Source organism: Pleurodeles waltl, chromosome 4_1, assembly GCF_031143425.1.
Source record: "Pleurodeles waltl isolate 20211129_DDA chromosome 4_1, aPleWal1.hap1.20221129, whole genome shotgun sequence".
NCBI classification, from domain to species: Eukaryota; Metazoa; Chordata; class Amphibia; order Caudata; family Salamandridae; genus Pleurodeles; species Pleurodeles waltl.
Window position 1 is genome coordinate 1,007,303,061 of NC_090442.1, and position 25,270 is coordinate 1,007,328,330.

The 25,270-nt window shown below is 43.5% G+C and overlaps 1 protein-coding gene across 2 annotated transcripts in view; it reads left to right on the forward strand.

Moving 5' to 3' along the window:
• Window positions 1-600: 600 nt before the first annotated feature.
• Window positions 601-25,270, forward strand: part of CPED1 (cadherin like and PC-esterase domain containing 1) — a 297,241-nt gene continuing 272,571 nt past the window's right edge. Inside the window, exon 1 of one of the 2 annotated variants that reach the window (XM_069229864.1) lies at window positions 601-1,498. In XM_069229864.1, coding sequence (XP_069085965.1) covers window positions 1,268-1,498 — 231 coding nt within the window. In that variant the 5' untranslated portion in view covers window positions 601-1,267. The remainder of the gene's footprint in view (window positions 1,499-25,270) is intronic. The other variant, XM_069229865.1, reaches the window with a different exon arrangement.

Genomic DNA, 25,270 nt, shown 5'->3' on the forward strand with positions numbered 1-25,270 from the left:
TTTGTGAGATTTTTTTTCCAAAATCAGCAGCAAGTTTGAGTTGTCGGTCAAATCTGCAGCAAATTAAGGAAGCTGTTTTTTTCGCAGAAACATTTGGGGTGCAGTTATAAATTGTTCTTGTTAGGAGAGAGGGAGTGGCCCCAAAGCATACATGGCATTGTATATATTTTACAGATAACTGAGAATTCTTAAATTGTCCCAAATCCGTGCATGAGTAACTCACACAGTCAAGGTCTTTTTTTTATATTGGCATTCTGTTACTACGGTCCAATATATCCCTTCATAAACGCATGAATACAAGAACCAGCCATAAAACCCCAAACCTTCCTAACTATGAACAATAAACCAATGAAAACTCACCGCCCATGCGCGTGAGGTGTTTGGATAAGCACTTCGAGACCTCGTACAGCAGCAGAGCAAAGACAGATGCTTCAAAGAGAAAGTCGAGGAAAAACAGGTCTCATTTTGGATACAGATTTCAGTTCTTGGCCTGTGATTGCTAAATGAAACCCCACCCACTAAGCAGGCCAGTCTTGTGTTTATTCATGTGACGTGGTCTAACTGAACTCATATGGTGCCTTTGTGAAGGGGGGGGCTTTTGTCTGTGTGTCTGTGTGTGCCTTCTTATGATGCTGGGCTGCAGCAGCCCACGCCCCATTGAGGGACCACTGGAAAACTGTTGCTGGCGGGCTAGGAGTCAGCACGGAGGTTCATTTCTACATCTGGAGCAAGCAAATGAAAAGCAGATTTCAGCCGCCTCTGCCTTGGAAGGCCATATAACTTGGATGAGAGAATTTAGCTCACAGGAAAACATTTGAAACCTTGCAAAGGAAATATCCCTTAAACCAGCTGGTGCTTGACAACTCAGTGCTTTGAAAGTAGCGAGGGGTTGCCAGTAGAGGCTGGGTGGAGTCCAGGTTGGTATTTTGACTTCCTTTATTTAGCCTGCCGCGTCCTCGTGTTGTAACTAAATCAAGTCAGGATGCTGCGCTGCTGAAGGCCGGATTGCTGCCTCCGCATTCGAGAAACTTCTGACGGGGACAGGTCGGCACCCGGTGAGCATGTGGTCTTCAGTACGCCGACCATCAATGGATAGTTTCTTTTCAAGGAATTATGGTTTTTGGGACCACAGACTTCAGAGGCAGTTTCTACGGGTTTGACTCCAGGGATGGCATCCCGTTGGGCAGGAACTGGCAAAGTACCACTTTGCGGGCAGTGAGCAGGACAGGCTGGTTGATATCGATGCGTAAAGGTCCGTGGAGAGGACATGTTCTGGCAGCAGATATGGGGGTGTCGTCGACGTCATCGACGCTCCTGCTGGCGGCCTTTTTTCGTGGCCTTAGGGGTGGCTGCCTGTCTCTTCTATACACTGATGACCAATGGGGGTAAACCATGGATACTGCCCCCAGTCCCAAGCATCTCACAGGACCAGGAGGAAGGGGCGCCCTCCACCTCGCCTTGCAGCCTATCCTGGGATCAGCAGCAAATAATGCGTCAGGTAAGCGCACAGAGCCCGGGCGTTAATAGACGAGAGTACTGGCACGAGCAGTGTGGGCAGTGCCAGTGTCCTGTTGACCTGTGTGTCCAGTAGACATGTGACTGGTTAGTGCCGATAGCTACTGCCCTGCACCTCAACCCCAAGAGCACCAAACTCTGAAGGCAATGAGACTATGAGAGATTACACCCCCAAGCCACTGCTTTGCGCCCCAGTTCTCAGGTCATCACGCTCAAGGCAGTGAGATGTGACATGATTACTGCCCAGACACAGCGTCCTGCATCCCACCCCCAGAGCGCCAACTTCTGCAGACAGTCAGACGTATGGCATGATTACTGCCCAATGCCACTGCCCTGCACTTCAACTCCCAGAGCGCCCAACTCTGAAGACACTCGCGTGACATGGTTAGAGCCCAGAGACACTGCCCTCAATTCGCATAGCTCCCAGCTCTTTAGACAGTCAGAACCCGCTGTCCAATAGCTTTGAATAACTCCCAGAGCGCCCAACTCTGAAGACAATGAGATGTCTGACAGTTTACAGCCCGAAGCCACTGCTTTGCACCCAGGTTCTCAGAGCGTCACGCTCAAGGCAGTCCGATGTGACATGATTACCCAGTCAACGCCCTGCACCCCACCCCCCCAGAGCGCCAACTTCTTTAGACAGTCAGACGTATGGCATGATTACTGCCCATTGCCACTGCCCTGCACTACAACTCCCAGAGCGCCCAACTCAGAAGACAATGAGATGTCTGACATATTACAGCCCGAAACCACTGCTTTTCACCCATGTTCTCAGAGCTTCATGCTCAAGGCAGTCAGATGTGACGTGATTACTGCCCATTTCAACTGCCCTGCACTACAGCTGTCAGAGCGCCCAACTCTGAAGACACTCGCGTGACATGGTTAGTGCCCAGAGACACACTGCCCTCAATTCGCATAGCTCCCAGCTCTTTAGACAGTCGGGCGTGTGCCTAGATTACTGCCCGAGCCCGCTGTCCAATAGCTTTGAATAACAGACTCTTTCTCAAAGTGCCCAACTCAGAAGGCGCTTACTGCACGTGGCGTGAGTACTTTCCATATCTCCGTCTTCTACTAACGGCCTCTCTTCGAGTGTCCGTCACCGGAAACAGTGAGGGGTGTGCTAGGATTACTGCCCTTTGATAGCAAAATGCTGCCAGAGGGTCTAACTCTGGAGCAGTGGCTTAGCAGCGGCTGGGCAGTTGTTTCATGGGCATGGCCCGGAAAATCAGTCTGACCGACCGCCACCGAAACACCCAATCCAGCTTTATTTCTCAAACCTCATTCTATTGATACATTCGTCAATATTGCGAGTGTATAAACATTCTTTCTACCAGTTCTCCAACGCCACTGTGTCTTGTTGCCGCTCTGAAGACCAACTGTGAAAATGTTGTTACTATGTGTAAATTGCTCGTGATAAACGCACTCGCGTTTAAGTGCATGGGTGGGAAACGTTATTTACTCGTCGTCTGTTCCATAGTGCCTACACCGCCAGGGTGTCACTTCAGAGCGCTGAACGGAAGTTTAAATCTGCTTTCATTATCAGCTGCAGAAGCAGAAAGCACAGCTGCTAGACAACTAAAGCCGAAAGGTCACAAAACATGCCCTTGTTTACTGGCAGCGCTTCAATGTCCGTGTACTAGCATCCAGCTCACCGCGACGCGCTCGAAACGAAGGGTCACACCCTCACCGCGTGACCACCTGACCCCTAAAGCCAAGATCACAGCTTTCCTAAAATGCACACATTTTGCGTCTATATCGATCATACGAACTGTGACGAAATAATGGAAATAAATATCTTCTATCCAACTCTGAATTCACTCTCCTGCAAACTTAACTCAAGACCAGGGGAGCCAGTCAGGGCATATTGGGAATTCCCTGTGCACCCTTTGGAGACACTGTGTCTCTGGAGGGACAAGACAGGCCATGGCGGTGGTTTTCACATTTTTTAAATGTTGCGTTCCCCCAGTTGAAAAAAAAAATCATCAGCCCCCCCTCAGAATTGTTTTACAATTATTTTATTAATATGGTAATGTTTAAATATGTCTAGACTTATTTAAACATTGCAGTTAAGTACTGTTACCGTTTTAAACATGGAATAACAGTTTTCTGCTTAAAACAAAGCATTGTTATCTGCATAATGCTTCTTTTGGCCAGAGACTGGCGCGCCCCCTGGGGTCACTTGGGGCCCGCCCCCCCAGTTTGAAGACCCCTGGGCTAGGGCAGGCGAGCCGGGTGTCTGGTTTGGCTCCAAAAGCAAAAGCACAAGCAAAGCTTTAAAATATATAAATCAGGAAACAAATGTAAGAAACATGACAAAGACATTAAAATGCAACATATATATAAATATTTGCTTAAAAAACAAAGTTTACAGGGAGATATAGTTAGGTTCACATTTTAAACGCACTCAAGTAACTATAACTCGTGCCGTAAGGTAACTATAACTCGCGCACAGTTATCTGATCAAATACTTTACTGCAGATATTACAGTGACATTATCGATGATGTTATGAAAGATGTCATCATTTCTGTAATTTGTGGGGTAATTAACAGTGCATTTTGAGGGTGCGAGATATAGTTACTTCAGATAACTCTAACAGGTGAATTACTATGGTTTGATACTTTTAAAATGTGAGCCTAACTATTACATCCATGTAATCTTTGTTTTTTAAGTGAATTTCGATGTTGTTTTAAAATTCTATTTCCTAACTATAACATGCCTGTAACCTTTGTTTTTTTTCAGTGAATTTCTGTGTTTTTTTAATGTAAAGTAATTTTGGCCTTGCATGGAGGAGGTTGGTCACAGGTCACATATTTGGGGGTAAGAGTGGCTGTGAGAGTGGATGTATCAGTGTCTTGGTGGGTGTGTCCGTTTTTGTGTGGGTCTGTGAGTGGGTGCATGATCTGTGAATGGGTGCGTAAGAGTCTGAGTGGGTTGTGAGTGGGTGAAAGAAATTGAAAAAGAAATTAAGGAGAGTGAGAGGGAGAGAGATAGAGAGTTTTTTAGGCTTTGGTGAATGATCTACTTAGAATGAGAGATTTCTGAACACATTTAAAAAAAATGTATTTGTCCATTAAAAAGAGTGAGATCACCTTTCATTATAAACATTAAACTTCTGAAGTTGAAAACAAATTAAAGTAGAGAAATAACCACAGGCACACCTGGAGTACAACCTTTAACTTTCAGTGCGAGGGTCTGTGACCTTAACCTTTAGGCCGTAGGTGACTCTTTACTGTGATGCTTCCTGACATACTTACGACAGTCAACCCACGCATGTGACTGAAAAAAAAGGGAATATTACATCACTAGGAAGTTTTAACAGTGAAAACACCTGTAAATAAACAAACACACTGTCAAGTAATACTAGGATTTTAACCTTCAGCCTCCTGAGTGACAGCACAAGACCGTGACTTTGTTACACTCTGCACCCAAACATAGCTATGACATCCATACCAAACATCTTGCTAGTCTTACTCTTAGAGGTCATTGCATGCAGAGACCATTGCAATGATCATCTCTATCTCTCTTCCATCCCATTATTATTTGAAAGAGAGAGAGAGAGAGAGAGAGAGAGTGACAGGACCGCAGGGGGAGCCTCAAGGCCCGCTCTGTCCTAGCCGACTCCTCACAATCTGCAGGAGCTGCCGTTGCTCCCACAAGTAGGGAGCTGCTTTAAAGGGCAGCTCCCTGCATGTGGGAGCAATGTTTACCAGCGTCCCAGCGTTTGATTTGAATATGTGCCCCGGGGAGGTGGCGGTACCCTGTGCTGCGGGGGTAGATGCGGTCCCCTGCATTTGATTTATAATGATTGCCCCGGGAAAGTGACAGTCCCTGGGGCTGCGGGGGGGCTGAGCGGCCCCTGCATTTGATTTGAATATGGGTCTGGGGAAGTGGCGGTACCCATGGCTGCGGGGGGGCTGGGTGACCACCCCCATTTGATTTATAATGAGTGCACCTGGGAGGGTGTGGTCCCCTGGGCTGCGGAAGGAGGGAAGTTCCCCCTGCATTTTTAAAAACATTAGCCCCAGTGAGGTGGCAGTCCCTGGGCTGCAGGGGGACTGGAGGGCCCCCACGCATTCAAAATATAAATGCCCCCGGTACCTGGCTCAGGAGCTCGTGCTTGTTTTTTAAAATATTTTCGGCAGATCCGCTGCGACTCTCCCACCAAAAATATTTAAAAAATGCTTTCCTGCTCAGGGGGTGGGGGTACCTCTGAGACAGCAGCAATAGAGCTAAGGGGTCAGCATGATTCTACCCTGGCCCATTTTCTTATTTTTTTACCTTCCTACTATGGGGCAGATTTACGAGCACCATGGCGTGACCTAGCTGCGCTACCCTGTGCCATAGGGAAACGGCAGAAACGCACAGTATTTACAAGGCACTGTGCATTTCTGTCCTTTCCCCTGTGCTAGCCCACAAATTGCTGACTAGCTCCATAGGCAAGCACCCGTGCACCATCGTGCAAGGGTGTCTGCATTTTCAGCAGGATTGTTTTTGTGCAGGAAGGGACACTTTCTTGCACAAAAGCATTTTCCTCTTTCTATTTGTGCTGCAGAATGCAGGAATGGGCACCTTGTGCAGGAAATCTATAGAGGATTTTTCCTCTTTCTATGTGTGCTGCAGAATGCGAAAGAGGAAACAAGAAGGAGAAATAAAGATATTCCTCCTCATTGAGCCTGCCCTGGGGAGGAGTGCAGTTTTGACTCGTTCCCAGGTTTAAAGATTCTTGTGAATCTGGGAACCCATGGGTGTTGCATGGGAGCATCCACCACACTCAGCCCACTAAGGTAATATCACAATACAACCAAAACGTGGTTCACAGCTGTACTGTTCACCATTTCTTCAGAAATGTTGAGGCATCAATATAAGAAAACACAAAATTCACCAAATTGTTTACACAATAAAAAAAGAGAGACAATCATGCCAGACTGATTACATTAACATTGCAACATAGACACAATGCATAGATATGGGTTTCTACCTTACGTCTCATGATAAAGTGGTATTCAAATGTGAAAACCATTATTCAAATACATTTTAAAAAGGGAAAAACACATAATTTAAATACATTGCACGTTATTTAACATGCACCATTAATAACAAATAATTCCATCCAAAACATCCCCATGTCCCATTCCCTGAAGATAGTTTCTCCACACATTAATTTGTCATTATGTCCAATCTTATAACACCAATATATCTGTAAAAAGCTCTCCACTAACAAAACCCATCTTTCAATGAAAGTGCCTTCTCAAATAGGGGTGAATGTGTAATAGAATGTCCTGTACTAGCTGATAGCTGATCCCCAATGATTTAAGAGGATTAAGCCACCTTCTCGTGTACTCTATATATTCGTCCCTCATGATGGTGGCTCTGTAACTACGAATACTAAAAGAAACAGAAAATGAGAACCTTAAAGCAACAAATCCTGATACTATTTTAGCTAACTTCATTACAGACGTTTTACCCTCTAAAACCACTCACCATATATTTAATGTTAAATGATTCAAATGTTCACCAACACACAACTGTATTTCATCAAGAACTTTAAAGACACTCACTGTGTACATGGGTTTTCCATTATTCAAAAAATTACAAAATCATTAAATAAGTATAGTTTTTTGATACGTTCCCCATTGTTATCTTGACGTATTAATCTGTCCAAAAACAAGCACACTGAACATTGATTTAAATGCATCATAAACCTTAAACTAACCTTACGTTTCTAACAAATGTTAATGGGACTGATACACCTTACGGTTAGGATTTTAGTTATTACTGCAGTATAATAGATATTGTTTTTTGAGGGACTAAGATACTATTGAGAAACTGATGTTTCGGCGTAGTGATGCAAACAATGATTAATTGTTTGATAAGTGAGTAGGTAGATTACATAGAACTATTTTGTGAATATAAATATTGTAGTAAAGTTTGTTAGAAACTTGAGGTTAGTTTAAGGTTTATGATGGATTTCAGGTGAGGTCCTGGCAAAGAACGGCAGAGGCTGGAGGAAGGAAGAGTCCAATGGAGCATCCAGATGGGTAGCCAAGACACGTGAGAGCCACTCGGGCAGGGTGGGCACGCCGAGAAGAGAGTGTGCCAGCTAGATTTACGATATCGATCTGGAAATAGCGGCTCACGGAGAAGAGGACAGGGGTTGCCCAAGAAAGGGTGGATGGGTTTGGAGGGGCAGGAGCTCCCCCAATCCTGGGAGCTGTACACCTGGACAGTGAAGAGTTGGAGAGGAAATGTATGGTGCAGGGTCCGGAACAAGACAGGATTGGCTAGTGATGAGCATAGTGAGGGTGATGGCAGAGATGCATGATTCAGAGCAAAGGGCGGTAGGAGTTAGTGGTTGAACTTGTAAAGCAGGTGGGGTGGGAGAAGGTGCATAATGAGAGACTCTGGAGGTCTGAAAGAACTGGTGGCATGGAGGAAGGGAGTGAAGTCCAGGCACAATGAACACCTACAGAGGAACATGAAAGGAGATTTACATTGGCAATCATGGTTTGCCCCAGCCCTCTTCAATGAAGATGTAGCAGTATGGACAGACGTTTTGACCTCACTGTATAATCATTGTCCTCTTTTGAATGATATACCTGACTCTTGGAGAGGTACTATATTAGATGCAATCTATCTTAAAGACTGGTCACCAAGGAAATCCAGCAAATTACAGGGCAACCACCTTGATAGACATAGAGGCAAAACATTTTGCATCAATCTTGTTTAAAGATTTACAGTCATGGGTAGAACAGTCAAACCTCATTCTGATGAACCAGATGGGCTTTCAAAATGGGTGTGGCACAACTTCAAACTTGATTGATTTGACAATCCCGATCGAAACATTTTATGCAAAAAAAAACTTCCCATTTATGTCTGTTTTATAAATGTAAAAGTGGTCGTTGATAAGTTTCCAAGACAAAAGCTGTGGGCAAAGCTTAAAGGTTGGATTACCCTCTCAGTATTGCTTCGGGCAGATGAGATGTTATATACAGATAAATTGTTGTAAAGTTGGGCGGTGGAACTGCAGTGACAAACAAAATTAAGACTGACGTTGGTCTTAACCAGGGATGCTTTTGGTGGCCTTATTATTTAATTTGTATGTTGCTGACATAAACTAAATTCTTAACCAATTTCAGACTTTCAATACGCAGACAATATTGTACTTTTGAGTAAGACCTCGGGTGGGCTCCATAAAACGATAACCTTTTTTGCTTCCTTTTTGAAACACATAAAATAGAGATTCATATAAAAAAGGCCAAAGTTTTGACTTTTGCAAGTCGTTTTAAAAAGCCAGCAATTTGCTATTTGGAAGAGAACTTAGAAACAGCAGGTAAATATACCTATTTAGGAATTGGGTTTGATAACTGGGGGTTCCTTTAAGCCTCACGTGCAAGGAGTTAAGGCAAAGTCTAAATCTTTAATTTTTACATTTGCTACCCTACAAAACAAATCTAAGTTGGCTCTCACTAGACCCCATTTTTGAAGTTATTGGCAATAAGCTCCTTCCATCATTGTCCTATGGATCTGAATGTTGTAAATGGAAAGATGCAAAATTATTGGATTCTATACAAATTACCATATTTAAACGACTGTTCAGACTACCAAGGAATACCATGCCAGCCCAAGTACACCTAGAGTTTGGACTTCTTTCACAACTCCTCACCCGGCGAGGTGCATTTATCAAAATCTGCAAAAGGATGAAGAGGTAGCATCAGAAAACATGTTGATTTATCATAAGTGGAAAAAAGTTGTGCAGAAATATTTAGAATCCTCATTTATCAAACTGACTCTTAAAGAGCTGTGTCTGCAGGAGTTGCACCTGCCACCTTTACACACCTTTACACATGCAGCCAGCAAGAGTGTAAAATTAATTTCGCAATTATCTGACAAAGATGCTTTGGCTGGATTGTTTTCAATTTGGACACATTCCTTGCTCCCAACAATATCTTGAAGTTATTTTTTTCTCATAATTTAAAGCTAACTTTCCTTTCATTCAGAATGGGAAACTTTTCTACAACATTTTTTGTTCACATTTGGAAATCAACTTAGTCTGGTGCAAAATGCAGACTTTATGGTTTAAAAAAAGAGACATTTCAGGTATATTCACATTGTATGTACATCCCCCACTTTGTTGGGGGCCCCTTGTGAAATGGTTAGGGACATGCTTTAATCAACTTAATAAAAGGACTTTTAGACAGGCCCTAATTCATAGCTTAAATGCTCAGCACATTAAGCTTAGCTGCAACTTGGTTACGTGTATGGACATTTTTCAAAGCTGTTAAATTATTGATTTTAGAGTTTGAACTGTATTGTTGTTTGTACTATTTTGACTGACATTTCTTTGTATGCACTTTTAAAAAATTAATTAGTGTCTTGTGTTATATATTGTAACACTTTTAATTAACTGCCTACAATAGAGATTATCCAACACTGGTAATCAGAAGACCTGAAAGGGGGTGAGTAGCAAGTGCAGGGAAGACCTTGGGGTATGTGGGAGGAGTAAGGGGATGAGTCGATGAATACAGCCCCAGATGCCACAGATCAGAGCCTGAAAATGATCGGAAAAAGGAAGCGCAAAGGACAAAATGCTGAGGTGGGCGGAAGTTGGAATGTCGGAGTCTGGGAGTGAGTATCGTGGCTAGCGGTGGTCAGCTTTGGATGGGAGGAAGAGTCTGAAAGGACCAAGAAGAATGACAGGGGAGAAGGAGATGGGGAGAATGTTTCAGGATGTCGATGGACAGGTTGTAAGAAAAATGGTGGCAGGGTTGGGAAAACATTTTGGACGCCAAGAGAAGGAGGATGAGAAAAGACAGTTTGACCCAAGATGTGGTGCCACAGGTAGGGCAGCGAAATTTGCAAGGGGTGGAGGAGGAGACTGGGAAGGCACTGGGAATGATGCAAGAGCACCACAATGGACACCACAGCATCATGCACGACTGAAGTGAAACACATAGGAGGAGGCAATAGTGGGATATTATTTCCCCTAAGTATTTATTTACCCCTTATTTGGAAAGCTGTTCTGATTACCTTCTGGATGGCTCTGTGGCAATTCCATCACCTATTAAGGCTGAGGCACTAGGATAAATTCTCCATTCAACTTATTTTTTCCCCCCTTTTTATTTCTGCTCAGTATTTATTTCTAATAGACTACATTCACCTCACTTATATGTCTGTTCCAATCCACATTCAACTTTCTCATAATTATTGTTTATGTTATCTAATCCAAATGAGCCCAATGTATAATATCTTTCTCTTCGACTTTTCCACAGCTGTTTCTAATTGCCTTTTGCCCGAGGGTAGCGCCAAAGTCAGGCTTTGTCTCCAGAGGCTATTTATAGAAGGAGAGCCAGGTCTGACTTTTCCTTGTATCCAGACTTTAGAATTTACAAAATACAGCGTTAACCCCTGTGGGAAGATGCTGCCAGTCTACCCAGCTCTTATATTAAGGTATAAAAGATTATTTTCTCCCCTCAAAATGTAATTCCTTCATTTTCCACAGGCTATGAATGCTTTTCTTTTTTTAGGTGACAAAAGCACCATTCTGGGTCAGACAGTGGTGAGGTATGCCTTAATATAACATGCTCCCACAAATAATAATTTTAATATAATCTTGTTCACTGAATTGAGCCCTCCTTTTTTCCTGATACCAATATTTGACATCCAGTTGAAGCTTTAATAATTCCAACCTTTCACCAGTATGTATATTATTTTAAATATACCCCTTTTTGTTTCTATACATCATAACACACTCCTTACTGATGGTCTTTTCCTTGACAGCTCCCCAGGTCATTTTTTTGTCCTGATGAGACCCTAGAATCCAGCATGAGGGTCGAAACGCCGTCGACACGTTAATCAGACAAGACCTCTTCAATTATGTTTTGAATTATCAATCAAAGTATTGACTAGCATACTTCATAACTTAATGAGGGGCTGTCTTTTTAAGATCACAGAACTATCAGCAATTTATTTATTGTTTTATGGTGTGGTGTCTCTTTCTCACTTGGGGATCACTTTTTTCAACTATCACTCTTTGTTTATTTTCTTCAAGTATGATTATAAAAATGATTCATCATTATATGCTGGTGCAGCTTCCAAAGCATTAAAAACACGTTTCTCACATATGTTTTGGTACAGGATCCAGTGAAGTTTTTTTTTAAAGATTCTATACAGATGATTTTTGTCTTCTTTTAAGAATGTTTTGTATGAGTTAACCAGTAGCAAGATTTTTCTGCTATAATATTTAAATTGATTGAAAATGAGTTTCATGTGGATATGTGTTTTGTTATAATTATACCCAGGTTCACGTGGACATTCTAGGTTGCTCTTGTATTTGTTTAGCATCACGTGTAAGACATACCCTGAGCACAGCATGGCCCTTTTCAAGTACTTGGGAATCATCATAATGGCACACATAAGGTTTGGGGACCTGAGCATGCCTGATGTATGATGAGGAATTTAGGGCCAGGAGAGAGTTGGTCCCCACAAAATCTTGGGGACTAATCGACAGTGAGTAATGGCATGGGTATATGACACCAACCAAACCTGTATCCGCAGTCTACATGGTCAGTGGGTTAACCCTGACACATACCACCATTCAGGTGAGGGGTGGGACCTCAAGCAAAACCAGTTGGTGGCGGAACTTTTTGGATTGCAACAAGGGCTAATGTTACAGGCCCCTGTGCAGGTTTAGGAAAAACTGGACAGAGTGATGGGGGGAAACTCCCACTTCAGCACTGCTTTACGCCACAAGGGCCGTAAGGGCAGGATGGAAGAGGCAGAGTGGGGCTGAAACGAGTTGTGGAAAGGGTAAACACTGCTATTAGGATGGAGACGATGGCCTCTTGGCTCAAAATTGACCAGAACAGGGAAGTTGTGGTGGCACTGGAGCTCGATTTCTTGGAAGGTTTCCACATACCATATCAAAGGCCACACAAGCAGCACTGGGCACAAACCCTAACATCTAGCAAATAGAAGGAGGAGATAGTACAAGTGAAATTAATGACAGAGGTCAGGGTGGGTAATATTGTGGGCTCTTTACATGACTTCTTTATGGAGAATTTGACGGTGTCGCACATCAGGATAATTCCAAAGAAGTTAGCTGGATAGTTCCTGCTCATTCATCACCTGCCAAGGCTGGAAGGAGAGTCTGTCAACTATTATATTGCAAAGAAGGAGTGCTTGGTGTCATATATGAGAATGGATAAGGCTGTTGCACTGGTTAGGTTCTGTGGCAAGGGAGTAGAGATGGTAAAAACTGACATACAGTTGACATTCCACCTACTGCCAGTTAACCCAGAAGATATCTCCTTATTGGGGATTCCGTTCACAACACACTGCTCAATAGATAAGGTTATGCCCATGGGGTGCTGTGTGGCCTGCATGGGTTTTGATTACTTTTGTACATTTCTAGAATGAGTGATAAGAACAAACGCAGGCTCTGCGCAAGTGACTCACTACTTATATGACATTTTGTTTGTGGGCCAAGTAGACAGTCATGGGGAGTGCTCATGATTGATGCCAGCAATGCAGAATGTAGCAGATGACCTGGGTGTGCCTTTTGTAGAAGAGAAAATGAAATGAGGACATTGTGCATGTGATTAACAGATAGTCAGCGACTGAGCGTTAGGCGTTGAGACTGCTGAGAGAGATGATGTTAAGCTGTCTGCAAAGGAATGGGGTTTGCAGATTGAGACACCTACCGAGGTTGTAAAATGAGTTGGCAGGTGCTTTATGTTGATTTCAGTGACCAAGGATCCATAATTTTGCAACAGAAACTAAATGACTGGGGGAGAATGTGCCTTAGGAACCGTGGGAGCTAGATAGATATATGAGTGTGGAAATTGAGAGAAGGTTCCCTGGAAGCCTCTACAAAGAAGTTGTATTTACAGTCCTGGACTGAATCTGTGAAGAGTGGAGTAAAGAGGAGAATATGTGATGGGATGGGGATGTAAAAGAGGCAAGACATTGTTCTACAATTTGCAATATTAATAGTGAAAAAGCTCAGATCACCAGTGACCGTTGCGGTAAACTAGTAGGAGTGGCCTGTTATGGCAAATGTTTTTGGGAATATGAACAACAGAGGGGAGAATTTGTGAGGACAATTTTACAAGGTTGGGTCATGGAAAAGGTGGCGGGGAGATGAGTGCAAGGCAACCACAGTTGATGTTCTGGGGGGCATAATGACTCAGGCGAGGTCTTAGTCCACGTCCACCTGGAACCTGGGTTTTTCCAGCCCATTTTGTCTGTGATGTTTTGGAGCATTCAGGATTTCAAAAGTGGTTGGTACAAAACATTTATTGTGGTTTGCAATTTAGGGGTGTGAGACTGTCAAAGAGTGACCTGCAGGTACAGGTTGTGAGAAGTAAGACGAACCAGAAGGGATATGGGATATGGGTAAGGATTGGCAGGCTATGTAATGGGAAACTTTGCTCAGTGAGGGGGTTGAACGAGCGGCTTTTGCTGATGGTCAGGTCTTGGGAGTGTCTAGGAAGTGCCTCAGGCTATTAGGCTAGCAGGAACGGCTGTATGGAATTATTTTTTCTGAATGGCAGCAGTAACAGAAACATTCAAGATGGGAGGGGAGAGGAGATGTTGAAAATCGTGGAAAAGTGGTGTTCAGACAGGATGTCGGGTTATATGAGGCTGATATGCCTGGGGTAGGAATAAACGTGCCGCTGAATGTTCCTTTTCCATAGGGTTGGAGATGGCAGAGGGGAGAAAGAGTGAACTGTGGATTTGCAGCCAATCCATTGTGAAGTGGGCAGGGGAGCACACAAAGAGGCAATGCCACGGCCAGCAAGTGGGGCTGGACAATGAGAAGGTCGTGGAGGTGTGTAAAGAAATTGGAGAATGAGATGGGGCCTGCTGCTTCCCATGTTGAGGGATTTAATAAGCAGCAGATCGCAGGGGTGTAACTTCGAGGGGGGGGAGCGTGAGGTGGTACACCTCCCTAATAAAGGAATTTTCTCATAAATAGTTGGGTACAGATTCTTTCAGTCGGGTATGGGAAATGTCTGCCGGATTTCACCAGGAATTTTTACATACATTCAGACAAAAACACACACACACAAACACGCACTCTCTACCTGTCAGTTTTTAAAGTTGTCAAAATATTGGTAATTTTACAAAATATTGTGTTTTCCCTCTCTTAGTACCCCTGTAATTGGTGTAAGGAGGGAGACTGCTAGCTCCTCCGATTTCTGAGAGGGCAAAGAAGGCCAGTGGAGGACAGAAATTCTGGAAGGGCACAATGTAATTTTAATATCTTAGTAGGGTGTGAGGTCCTAAAAGAGTTAAGAGATGGTTGCAGGGCACAAGGTATTTATTTGCCTAATACTTGAAGCTGAGATCCCTAAGTGAGGTGCAAAAAGATGGCTGCCCCTATCCACAATCTATGTTTAGTCGTCCCCTAATGGGAGGAGTGTGGTGACACCTAAAAGAGTCCATTCGAGCTGCGCTCTGGCTGTCTGTCACACCTCAGAACTGCTCAGTTGAAAACATTCCCACAGGGAACTGAACCTGTGCCAATTATAAGCGCATGTTTTTAATTCTTAATTTTCTTGTTTCCAATTGCATGTCTTTTCATGTAATGCTTATTCTAGAACCACACATTCACTGACATTTCATTGTCTCCTACCATGTCTGAGCTGTCTGTACCGCCACTAAAATATTATTGCCTTCTGTTGGTTTACTGTCCAAAGATATTAAACTACCAATCTGTATGTCCTCTATATTATTATAATTCTCTGTTGGTTTATATTCTAACATATTAGACTACCAGACTGCTTCCACTGAAGTATCATCCTCTCCTATCACATCTGAGATTAGACTACTAGTCTGTACCTCCGCTATAATATGATTGCCCTCTGCTTGTCTATAGGACGAGATATTAGACTAGCAGTCTGTATCTCCTATATATTATTATGGCCGTTTGCTGGCTTAAATTCTAAGGTATTAGACTACCAGACTGTGCCTCCACTGAAATGTAGCACCCTCTGCCAGTTTATCGTCTGAGACACTAGACGAACAGTGTGTACCCCAGGCCAAACATTATCACCCTCTGGGTGTTATCGTCTCAGACTATATGTATGTACCTTCACTGAAATATCATCTCCCGCTCTCTGTTTATATGTGTGCGGTATTAGGCTAGCTGTACCACCACTGAAATATTATCTCCCGCTCTCTTTCTGTTTAGATGTTTTAGGTATTAGACTATATGTACCACCACTCAAATAATATCTTCCTCGCTCTGTTTATATGTCTGTGAGGGATTAGACACGTTTTACCTCACCTCAAATGAAATATTCTCTCTAACTTTGTTTATACGTCTGAGATATTAGACTATTAGTCTGTACATTCACTGAAATGTTACCACCCTTTGCCAGTTTATAGTCTGGGGTATTGGGCTATCTCTACCTGCACTGGAATAATATTATCCTCTGCTGTTTTATTTTCTGAGTTTTTAGACTATGAGTAACATTCTGTGGGTAATTGTAACAAATCCTTTATGTTCCCCTGGATCTCATAATTCAGGTGGGGCTGGTCATTACAGATTCGAGCTGCACTGGTACTAAGTGGATACTCATAACCAGGGCCTAATATAAGAGTTGGGAAGGTCTGAAAATCTACGTATAATGCGTGGGTTCTCTTATGTCATCCAACAGTCTTTAGCCCTCCCTATCAGACATGTTCCTACATGGTTCTAATTTCCCCAGCTGTGTTTCCATTGTTGCAGCTGATGTCCCTATGTAAGTCATCTGATCTCCAGTTTGGCCACCCTTGATTGCACCACTGTTACAGCCTTCTCCACAGTGTTATACTCTTAGCATTACGTGCGTCTACTTTTGGCCCTTAAGCAATTCTCTAGTTAGCTTGTCTCCCGCTCCGTCTTCATCATTTGTATAAGTTTGGGGCGAGAGGATGTAAAAAATCGTGTTTATCTCTCTTAGATTGTCTCTCTGTCATCTTCATTGATGTGTTCTCCCCCACTGCTGTTACCCGGAAGGCATATGCACCAGGTGATAATGGAATATGTTGAGCTTCACTCCTTCCAGGTAGTGCGATCCTGTGCCTGCCCTCCTCTCGCCACCCGGGCACCTGGGTCACAATGATGAGGGAAGCTCGATTTACACCCATCTCAACTACATGTACCAGAAAACCATGACCGCTCCAGCCTAGTTCAGCTAGATGCCCACCACCTGGGGAGACATATGTGTTCCGCTCTCAGGCCCCATCCATGTCCAGGCAACATCTTCCACTCAATGGGCACCATCTTGGTTATCGCCACAGGTCAGCAGCCAGGGCCTTCAATGCCATCGCACCTCACGATGAAGACATTCAACGATGGTACCGGTCATGGAAGCGTTGCTCAGCCTCCTGTCTCAGGAAGTGCTGTGAACCTCAGCATCCAGGAGGATGGTACACACTTATTGACATGCTTCATGGAATAATGAACACAACAGTTCATTAGTTATTTTGGATAAAGTAATAATTTCTGAAATTATGTGATTTGAATGTAATACACTTTTGGAAGACTTGTGTTTTGTATTGCCAAATTTCCGCATACAGGGGACATTAAGATTGATAAATAATAAGCTTTCAAGCCAATATCATTGTGGCTAAGGAAATAATGAGTTATTGAACATTGACTAACCTTACGAGCTGGACAAAAAAAGGAGCATAGCAGGCCCCTTAACACAGCCTCTGAAGGGGGAGGGGGCAGGAAAGGGAAGGACAGGACAGCATTTTCTCCTCCACAGCACCGAGGCTCCCCGTTTGTTCAGGAGGCGGCCGTCTGGAGCTGTGCTAAAACAGGGTCACGTATTCCATGTTCAAAGAACCAAAATAGATCCAGCCTCCCTCTGCGGCTTAGAATGTGGACCTCGGCCAAGCAACACAGAGCCACATCCTGTGGCTGGGTGCAGGCAGGCCAGGAGAGGGATCCATATCCGAGGGCTTATAAATCCATTTAAATGACACTTGTTTATCTGAAAACATTCCTCTCGTCTTTGTAACTCGGCAGTCTCTGGAAGCACAGCTTTTATGTCCCGTGACTGTAGAAACCTCTCTGTTCCCAACGCTGACCTATTTCCTAAGATTGACGTTTATAGAACTCCCAGCGGTTTTAATTTTTACTCTACCAGTGAAAGTGCAACTTCCAGGGAAAGGGGTCGGTGCAAAAACCTCGGGACATACATACGTGACACTCTTGTTGGTGTAAAAGGTCATTTTATTAGAACAGGATTTAAACACAACAATACTTCAAAAACATTGAACTGTATATCTTTTAAAGCAGACTTTAACTTTTACAACTCCCTTGCCTTCATTTTCTCCTCAAATGTCTCCCTTCAATTTTCCTGCCGTATATGCTCCCATATTCCGCCCATGCCTTCCTTGCCTGTAGCCTACCCCTCCCCGCTCTGATGCTTCACTTCCTTGTTTTCCCCCTGGAAGGGTGGATAAGCCCGCACCTGGCTCTCCACCCTCCCCCATCTCCTGCTACCTCTTCTCAACTCACCTGTCCTAAATGACTGTTAACCCCCCCTACCTGCCCTACTAACCTGCCTAACTAGAAACCCTTCCTCCCCCTGTCTTCCTAAGCTGGGTAGGTGGGTGGTCACTAAAATTATCCTCCTTCCCTCCTAAGTCGGAGCGAAAAAGGGCCGACCCCACCCTCCACCCCCCTTATAAACCTATCCTAATCCCCGCCCCCACTTACCTTCTACCCAATCTGGCACCTTGCGCGCCACTTCCCCCGTCCCGAATCCACCCGCGGAGAGACTAGACTGCGTCTCTCTCTCCGCGGGTCCCTTCATTACCCTGCCTTTTGAGTAACCTGCGCCCTTTGATTGTTTTGCATTGTAATTCCATCTATGAAGCGTACGCTACGCTTCACGAGGCACTGAAGCGATTTACGCTGGACAGCACGCTGCTCCGCAACAGAGCAAGTATATCCGTTACCCGGAACTGGTCACCTCTGGGTAGTTATAGTTTGGGCCCAGTTTCCACATGAAAAGGATTGTTTGGGTCACTAATACCTTTGGCGCCGTTTGACGAATCTTCAGAAAACTTTCTGAAAGAAAATCTCACACACCTCAATTTCCTCTTGGAAAGTGCTGGGATCTTGCATTGACGGTTATATGACACAGCCATGCATGCCGGAACCACGCATGCCTTAACAACGCAGTTAGAACCACAACCACATCTTTTCCACGCATGCCTTTACAACAAATTTTGTTGTAAAAGTATGCCTAGTAAAGGAATATCTATAAACTGCATACGTGGTTGTGTCATACAACCCCCCCTCTTAACCTAAAAAACAACCCCAACACCCGCCCTGAGGTCCTAAACTAACCCCTTTTCTAAATACCCCCATAAGCATGGCCCCTATGTACATAAAAAAAACTACTGCACCACCCCCACTTACCCTGTGCCCTAAAACCTCCCCATCCCTAAACACTAAACTACCGCGACACACCCTACCCTCCCTGCCCTCTAAAACCTTCCCCCACCCCTAATACCTAAACTACCCCAACCCCCCACCTACCCTAAGCCCTAGAAAATAAACTACGCCAACGCCCTTACCGGTGTAGGGTGCTGGAGCACTTCACATCACACACACAGAGACGATGAATCATACGTGGGTAAATCAGTGTACAGTAAATGTTACATAAGACAAAGGGGACTACAAGGTGTAGGATTCACATGTCATCCATACTGGTAGGTATTTTTGGCCTGGGGAAGCATAAACTCAGGATTCAGGATGTAACACAGTGGTTAGGATTCACTTTACTAATAACAATTTATTTCTACCCAAGCAACCCTCTTTAGCAAAATTTGGATAATCAAAGGCTGGGGAAAAAACTGAACTTTCTAACCTGTACCATGCAGCTCGTCGACGGCAGTTCATAGCTCACTGTGCTAGATTATGATTGTAATTTATGAATTTTAATGTAACAAAAGGATCTATGTCACAAAAGTGATATCCCACCGAGCATTGCACATAAAATACTGTTCTGTGATCTGCATAGTGCATGTTCTTTGCAGCAGGCATATTAACCTGCTGTGCTACCTTAGATGAGTCTAAACTGCCATTAGACAAAATTCTGATCTCTCTCCAGCAGGTACATTAGTCACCAGAGTTATCTTAGCACTTTTATTGTTGAATGAAAAATTTTTGATATTTAAGAAACTCTGCAGAGCTTTTAAAACTGCTGCACTGCTATAAAAGCAGTCCCCGGTAACAAAAGTGCCCCCGTCTTTCCAGCCTCCAAAGGAAACGCTCGATGTCCGGCATGGCCTCTCCAGCCTTGGAAATGGCTGAATGGAACTACACCAAGTTTGGCTGAAAGTTTGATTCTGATCCAGAGCCTGTTTAGTGCTTTTTGAGAAATTGAAGCACTAAATTGATGTATATTTCATGCCATTACAGAGGATTCACAAGCTAAAACATGTGTTGTAATTGGCTGGCTGAAACTTAAACGAAAAGTTGCTGCTGCCATTTTAAGGCTTGGCGACTCAGTACTGAGTCCCACAAAATAAGATATAAGGGGGCAGGTTAAGGGTACACTGACTCCCTAGGCCATGTGGAGTCAAAGTTTTAAAAATTATTTTTGTTTCAGTGTGGCCCCTTGGAGAATCGTGGTGGATCCATGGATTCATGGTGCAATTAAAAAAAGGAGATGGGTTGGCCTTCTGGCGGTTTGGGCACTGGGACTGGCCGCCTAAGAAATTTGGAGCACAACATCATTCTCAAAAACAACACAGTGCCATTTGTCCATAAAGTTAGAAGGGTTCTGAATCTTTTGTTAGAACCACTTAGAAGGGAGCTTCAAAAACTATTGAGGCTAGGTGTGATACAGACAAGTGGGTCCTCTAAGGCACCTGTTGTTTTGGTACCCAAAAAGGGTGGCAAACGCATAACAATGGTGTTGATCTCAGAGGTCTGAAGAAACACCTATGGTTGGACAGCCAGCTGTTACCAAATATCTGAAAAATGCTGGCGATGCTAGGTGATGCTAGAGCATTTAGCTTAATGGGCCTGCCATCTGTGTACCATTAGGTCATGTTTAATCTTGAATCAAAATATCTGATATCCTTCTTTACTCAATTGACAACATTCAGTTACATCTAGATAACCTGTGCTTTAACATAGGCTGCAGCAAGTTTTCAAAGGGTGATGAAAGATGTGCTCAAGCAAATTTTCCATGCCCTATTTCTTCAGGATGATATATTAATGTTTGGAAAAAATGTGGTAGCTGCAGTAGCACTCTTAGATTGGTTTTGAGGCAGTTGATGGAGGCAGGCCTCATGTTAAAAATTAAGAACTGTAAATTCCTTGTGGGTACTGTAAATTATGTAGGCCATACCATTTCAGGGGAAGATATCAATCCTAAACTAAACAAGGTTGATTGTATTGTGAAGGCTCCCATACCTTGTGATAAGGACCAAGTAAGGTCATTTTTTTTGTCATGCAGAGTTTTACTCAAAGTTCATTTCTTATTTTGCTATTGTGTTACAATGTCTGAGATCATTGCTCAAAAAAGGGAGATGTGAGTGGACCGATGATTGTGAAGTAGTTTTTCAGTCTGTAAAAATGAGTATTAGTAATATGCCTACCAGTGGGTCCTCTGATGTTTACAAGAAGACAGTGTTAATGACATATGCCAGTCTTCAAGGTTGGGGTGCTGGCTGTTGTGGTTCCTTGAAGGAGAAGAAAGCATTGTTGCTTTTGCTTCGCACTCTCTCAGGGGGGAAGAGTAAAAATATTTGGTCATGGAGAGGGAGACCTTGGCATACACATAGCCAGTACAATACGTTTTGTTGTGTGGCTTACTTTTTGTTGAAAGGACAGACCATTGGTTTATTATTCATATCTTCACAACTAGGAAGGGTGAAAATATAACTCCAAGGATAAAGAGGTGGACAGATGGGTTAAGTGAATACGATCTCCTAGTTGATTACTTTTGGGGTGCTAACAATAAGCCAGCACACTGTTTGTGACGTTAGTGCATTGCTTGTGGTAGGGATGTGCGAAAATCCCCTCCTGTGAATTGGGTGAGAGAGGATGTCATTAGGAAAGATGAGTGAGGATGAGCAAGAGAAGGTGACTGGATTTAACACAATATCAGAGAATCTATGATCAATGGATGTGCAGACCATAACGACCTCCCTGAGGCAGTAACAGGTTTGTGGAATGTAGATGTAAAAATAAATCTTGTGAGGATGGTAACTTTTGAGGGGTTCTAAAATTGTGCACCCAGTCAGTAAAGACAAAGGGTGATTAACTCAGCACATGACGTCCATTTGGGAAGGAACCACACCAAATCCAGGGTGAAAGAGCTCTGCTGGTGGCCTGGGGTGGATCAGCAAGTTGAAGGAATTGTTGAAAGTGCATCCTTTGAGCAAGAAACAACATGAGAAGGGTGACATATAGCCCCCAAATGTCACCTGCAGAGGTACCCAAGGAAGAAGAAACTAGGTCTTGATTTCATAGGTGCTTTTGATTTTTCTCCTGCTGAACAATCTGTAATATTGTTGGTGGATTACTCCTCAAAATGGGTGGTGACCAAATGTGTGAGTTCAATTAACACCAGAGTCGTGATAGAGTTCTTGAAGGATGAGTTTGTTCAGAAAGGTATTCCCAGCTACATAGCCAGTGACAAGGGTTTTCAAACTGGTTTCCTTGTAGATATGAGAGTTTCTGAGGAGTTTGTCAGTAGTTCATCCAAAGACTGCCTTTATTGTTCTCAAGCTAATGACCTAGGCAAACGCATGAATAGGGTTATCAAGTCCTGTGTTCAATGGATAATTAGTCCCTTGCCCTGTACATTGTGGCACAACACTCCTAACAGTGTGACTGAAATCTGCTTTCTCGACTGGTGTAATCTTATTTTTCTTATTTAGGTACTCCTTGTTGTATATCATATGTTCATGTATTCAAGTGTATTTTTACAATTACAAATACATAGCACTTAAAATTGTATAATATTTGTTTAATTACAGGTTGATGATTCAGCTTGCAAAAATACATAGGGCCAGATTTACTAGAAAATGACGGTGGGCAGCACTACACCAGATTTGGCAGCGCCGGGCACTGTCATTTTCAAAATGCAGGGATGTGCTGTATTTACTAGAATATGGTGCACCCCTGTGTTTCCCCCTACGCCAGCGCTAAATTTGCTGCTGTGCGCCAACTCAGCCACCCTGGCCCCATGGTGCAAGGATGGCTGTGATGAGTGGGATATTGTTTTTGTGCAGGAAGGGGCACCTTCCTGCAGAAATACAATCTTAAATGGCGATTTGCTCTTTCTAAGTGTGCTGCAGAAAACGAGGAGAAATGAAAGCATTCCTCCTTGTTGCGCCATTCTAACGCAAACCCATAAATCTGAGGCAGTATCAAAATGCAATGGGTGTTGCTGTGGCACGCCAACAGCAACACCCATTACACGCCCCTTCCATGCAAAGTGCTGCTTGTGAAGGGCCCATATTTAAAAGGTGGTGTTAAGCCACAAGGAGTGGCTTAACACCAGCTTGTTAATACAGCTCAGGGCATTTTGTGCCACCAGAGCTCACAAAATGTGATGCTTCGATGGTGATGGGGCCTTGTAAATCTGGCCCATAGTCTTTATATTTGTTTCAGAACTATTTGATAGCTCGATTGTGTAACCATGCATTGGTTGACGTTTTGATAGTTCAGCAACTGTTTTCTCAAACATTCAAAAATTTTTCATGTTGTTTAATATTTGCTACAAGTGCTTCAGTAATCATTGATACATGCAATTTCAACAGTCAACAATCTTTCATAGAAGCATAAGTAGGTGAAAGTTCCTTAAAGCTTATAAATGGATTGTTGTATCTGATAACATTTTAAAAGCTGCAAGGAGTATTTATAATACATATGAATAAAGGTTGGACATAGCGGAATCTACATTTCCAGGAAGTTGAGAGGCTTCTCAGATGATAGTTGTAAACACGGGCCTTATCGGCTTGTCGGGGGAAAAAAAAAAAGAGAGAGAGAGAGGGAGAGAGAGAGAATGAATGAATATGTGTCTATTCATAGTGAAAGAAGGTTTGAAACCTACTAACCACAAGCACCCCTGTGAGTCTCACTGGATTGACCATTGCTCAATATGTCCCTTCTTCATGTAATGTGCGGAAGGTTCTGAGTTACAGGCCACTGGGTTTCTTTCTAATGTCGGCATGACTAAGTATGTGATCTTAAAGGCCGGCCCAAGTTCTGAGTATTTCAGAAAACATTGCAATACCTCAGGCGAAGGATTGGCAATAGAAAGTTGAATCCTGCCTGACTTGGTGGTAATGAGTGCATGCAAAGAAAAGCTCTGATTGGGGAAAATCATGTTTCTCTAAGAAGGGAAGACTAGTAGAGAAAGTACAAGCAATGGTATGATGCTAAGAAATGTGTCAGGCATATTCAGTGGAAAGTCAGAGATGTGTTGATGAGGAAATCTGACGAGAAAGGGAAAATCAAAATTAATAGGGACTCACACCATTTGTGAGGTGAGAAAATAACAGCGCCAGCTTTAGGACTGGTGGCGCCCTGTGTGACAGTTTACTTTGGTGCCCCCCACCCCATGACCTCCTCCTTGGTTTCACTCACTACCACCCTGCAAATGTGCCCCTCATCTCTCCATCTCCCCTTTCACATACATTCATGTGTTTTAAAGCACTTGTAAAGGCTGGCTTTACTAATCCACACAGCCGTCCACATAAAAATAGGGGCATGTGGTGTTAGAAGGCCAAAAACGCTGTGCCATATTTACAAAGTGACGCAAAGCATGAATTGTGCCACTTTGTAACCCTTTGCGCTACATTATGCCTTTGCTAGGCATAATGTATGTAAAGGTGGCATTCCCTTGCTGGGGGCGGGGGGACAAAAAATAGCGCAAAGATATCTGACAGATTTCTTTGCATCATTTTTCTGGCGCTTTTAAGGCCTATTCAGAGCAGGCGTTAAAAGGAGGCTTCCGTTGGTTACAATGGGCCTCTGGGTGCTTTACAGGATTAGTGTAAACATTTTTTACGCTAATCCTGCAAAGCACCGTACTGGCGTATAACATTCTGACGCTAGTCCCCTGACTACCGCCATGGTGTACCGTATTTTAAACATATGGTGGCGTTGTGGGGGGGGGGGGGGGCGCTAAGGGGTGCAAAAAAAAGTGGCGCTGCACTGTGTACATTGCCACTTTTCTTAAATATGCCCCATAATTCTGTTTTTTTGCATCAGGCATATTAACCCTCAATGCTACTTTATGATGCATCAAAGCTGCCACTAGGCAAAACTCCCATCTCTCTCCCTAGCAGGAACATTAATCACAAGAGGTATTGACATTTTAATTGTTTCCTGAAGGCTGAACGCACAAGGAGCTTTTCAGCAGGTGCTTTCAAATCACAAGTTTTGGAAGTTATTGCTAAACACTGCGCCCCCCTGAGGTCAGCGCCCGGTGCGGCCGCACCGCTCGCACCGCCCAAAACCCGGCCCTCAGTGCTAGGTAAAGGGTGGGGGTTGTAGGAAGCATGTCCAGACTTGTGAGATGGAACAAAACTAAGGGCAATGCTGAGTCTCATCTCACACGGATATTTCTTCTCAGTTGTACGTAGTACTTGTCATATAGACAGATGAAGAGACAAACGTGATAGGAGAGGTATGAAATAACTGACAAAACAACAACAAATTAAGTGAAGGAATTTTACATAGTTTCTGATGTGTCTCTAAACCTGCACGAATTGTGTATT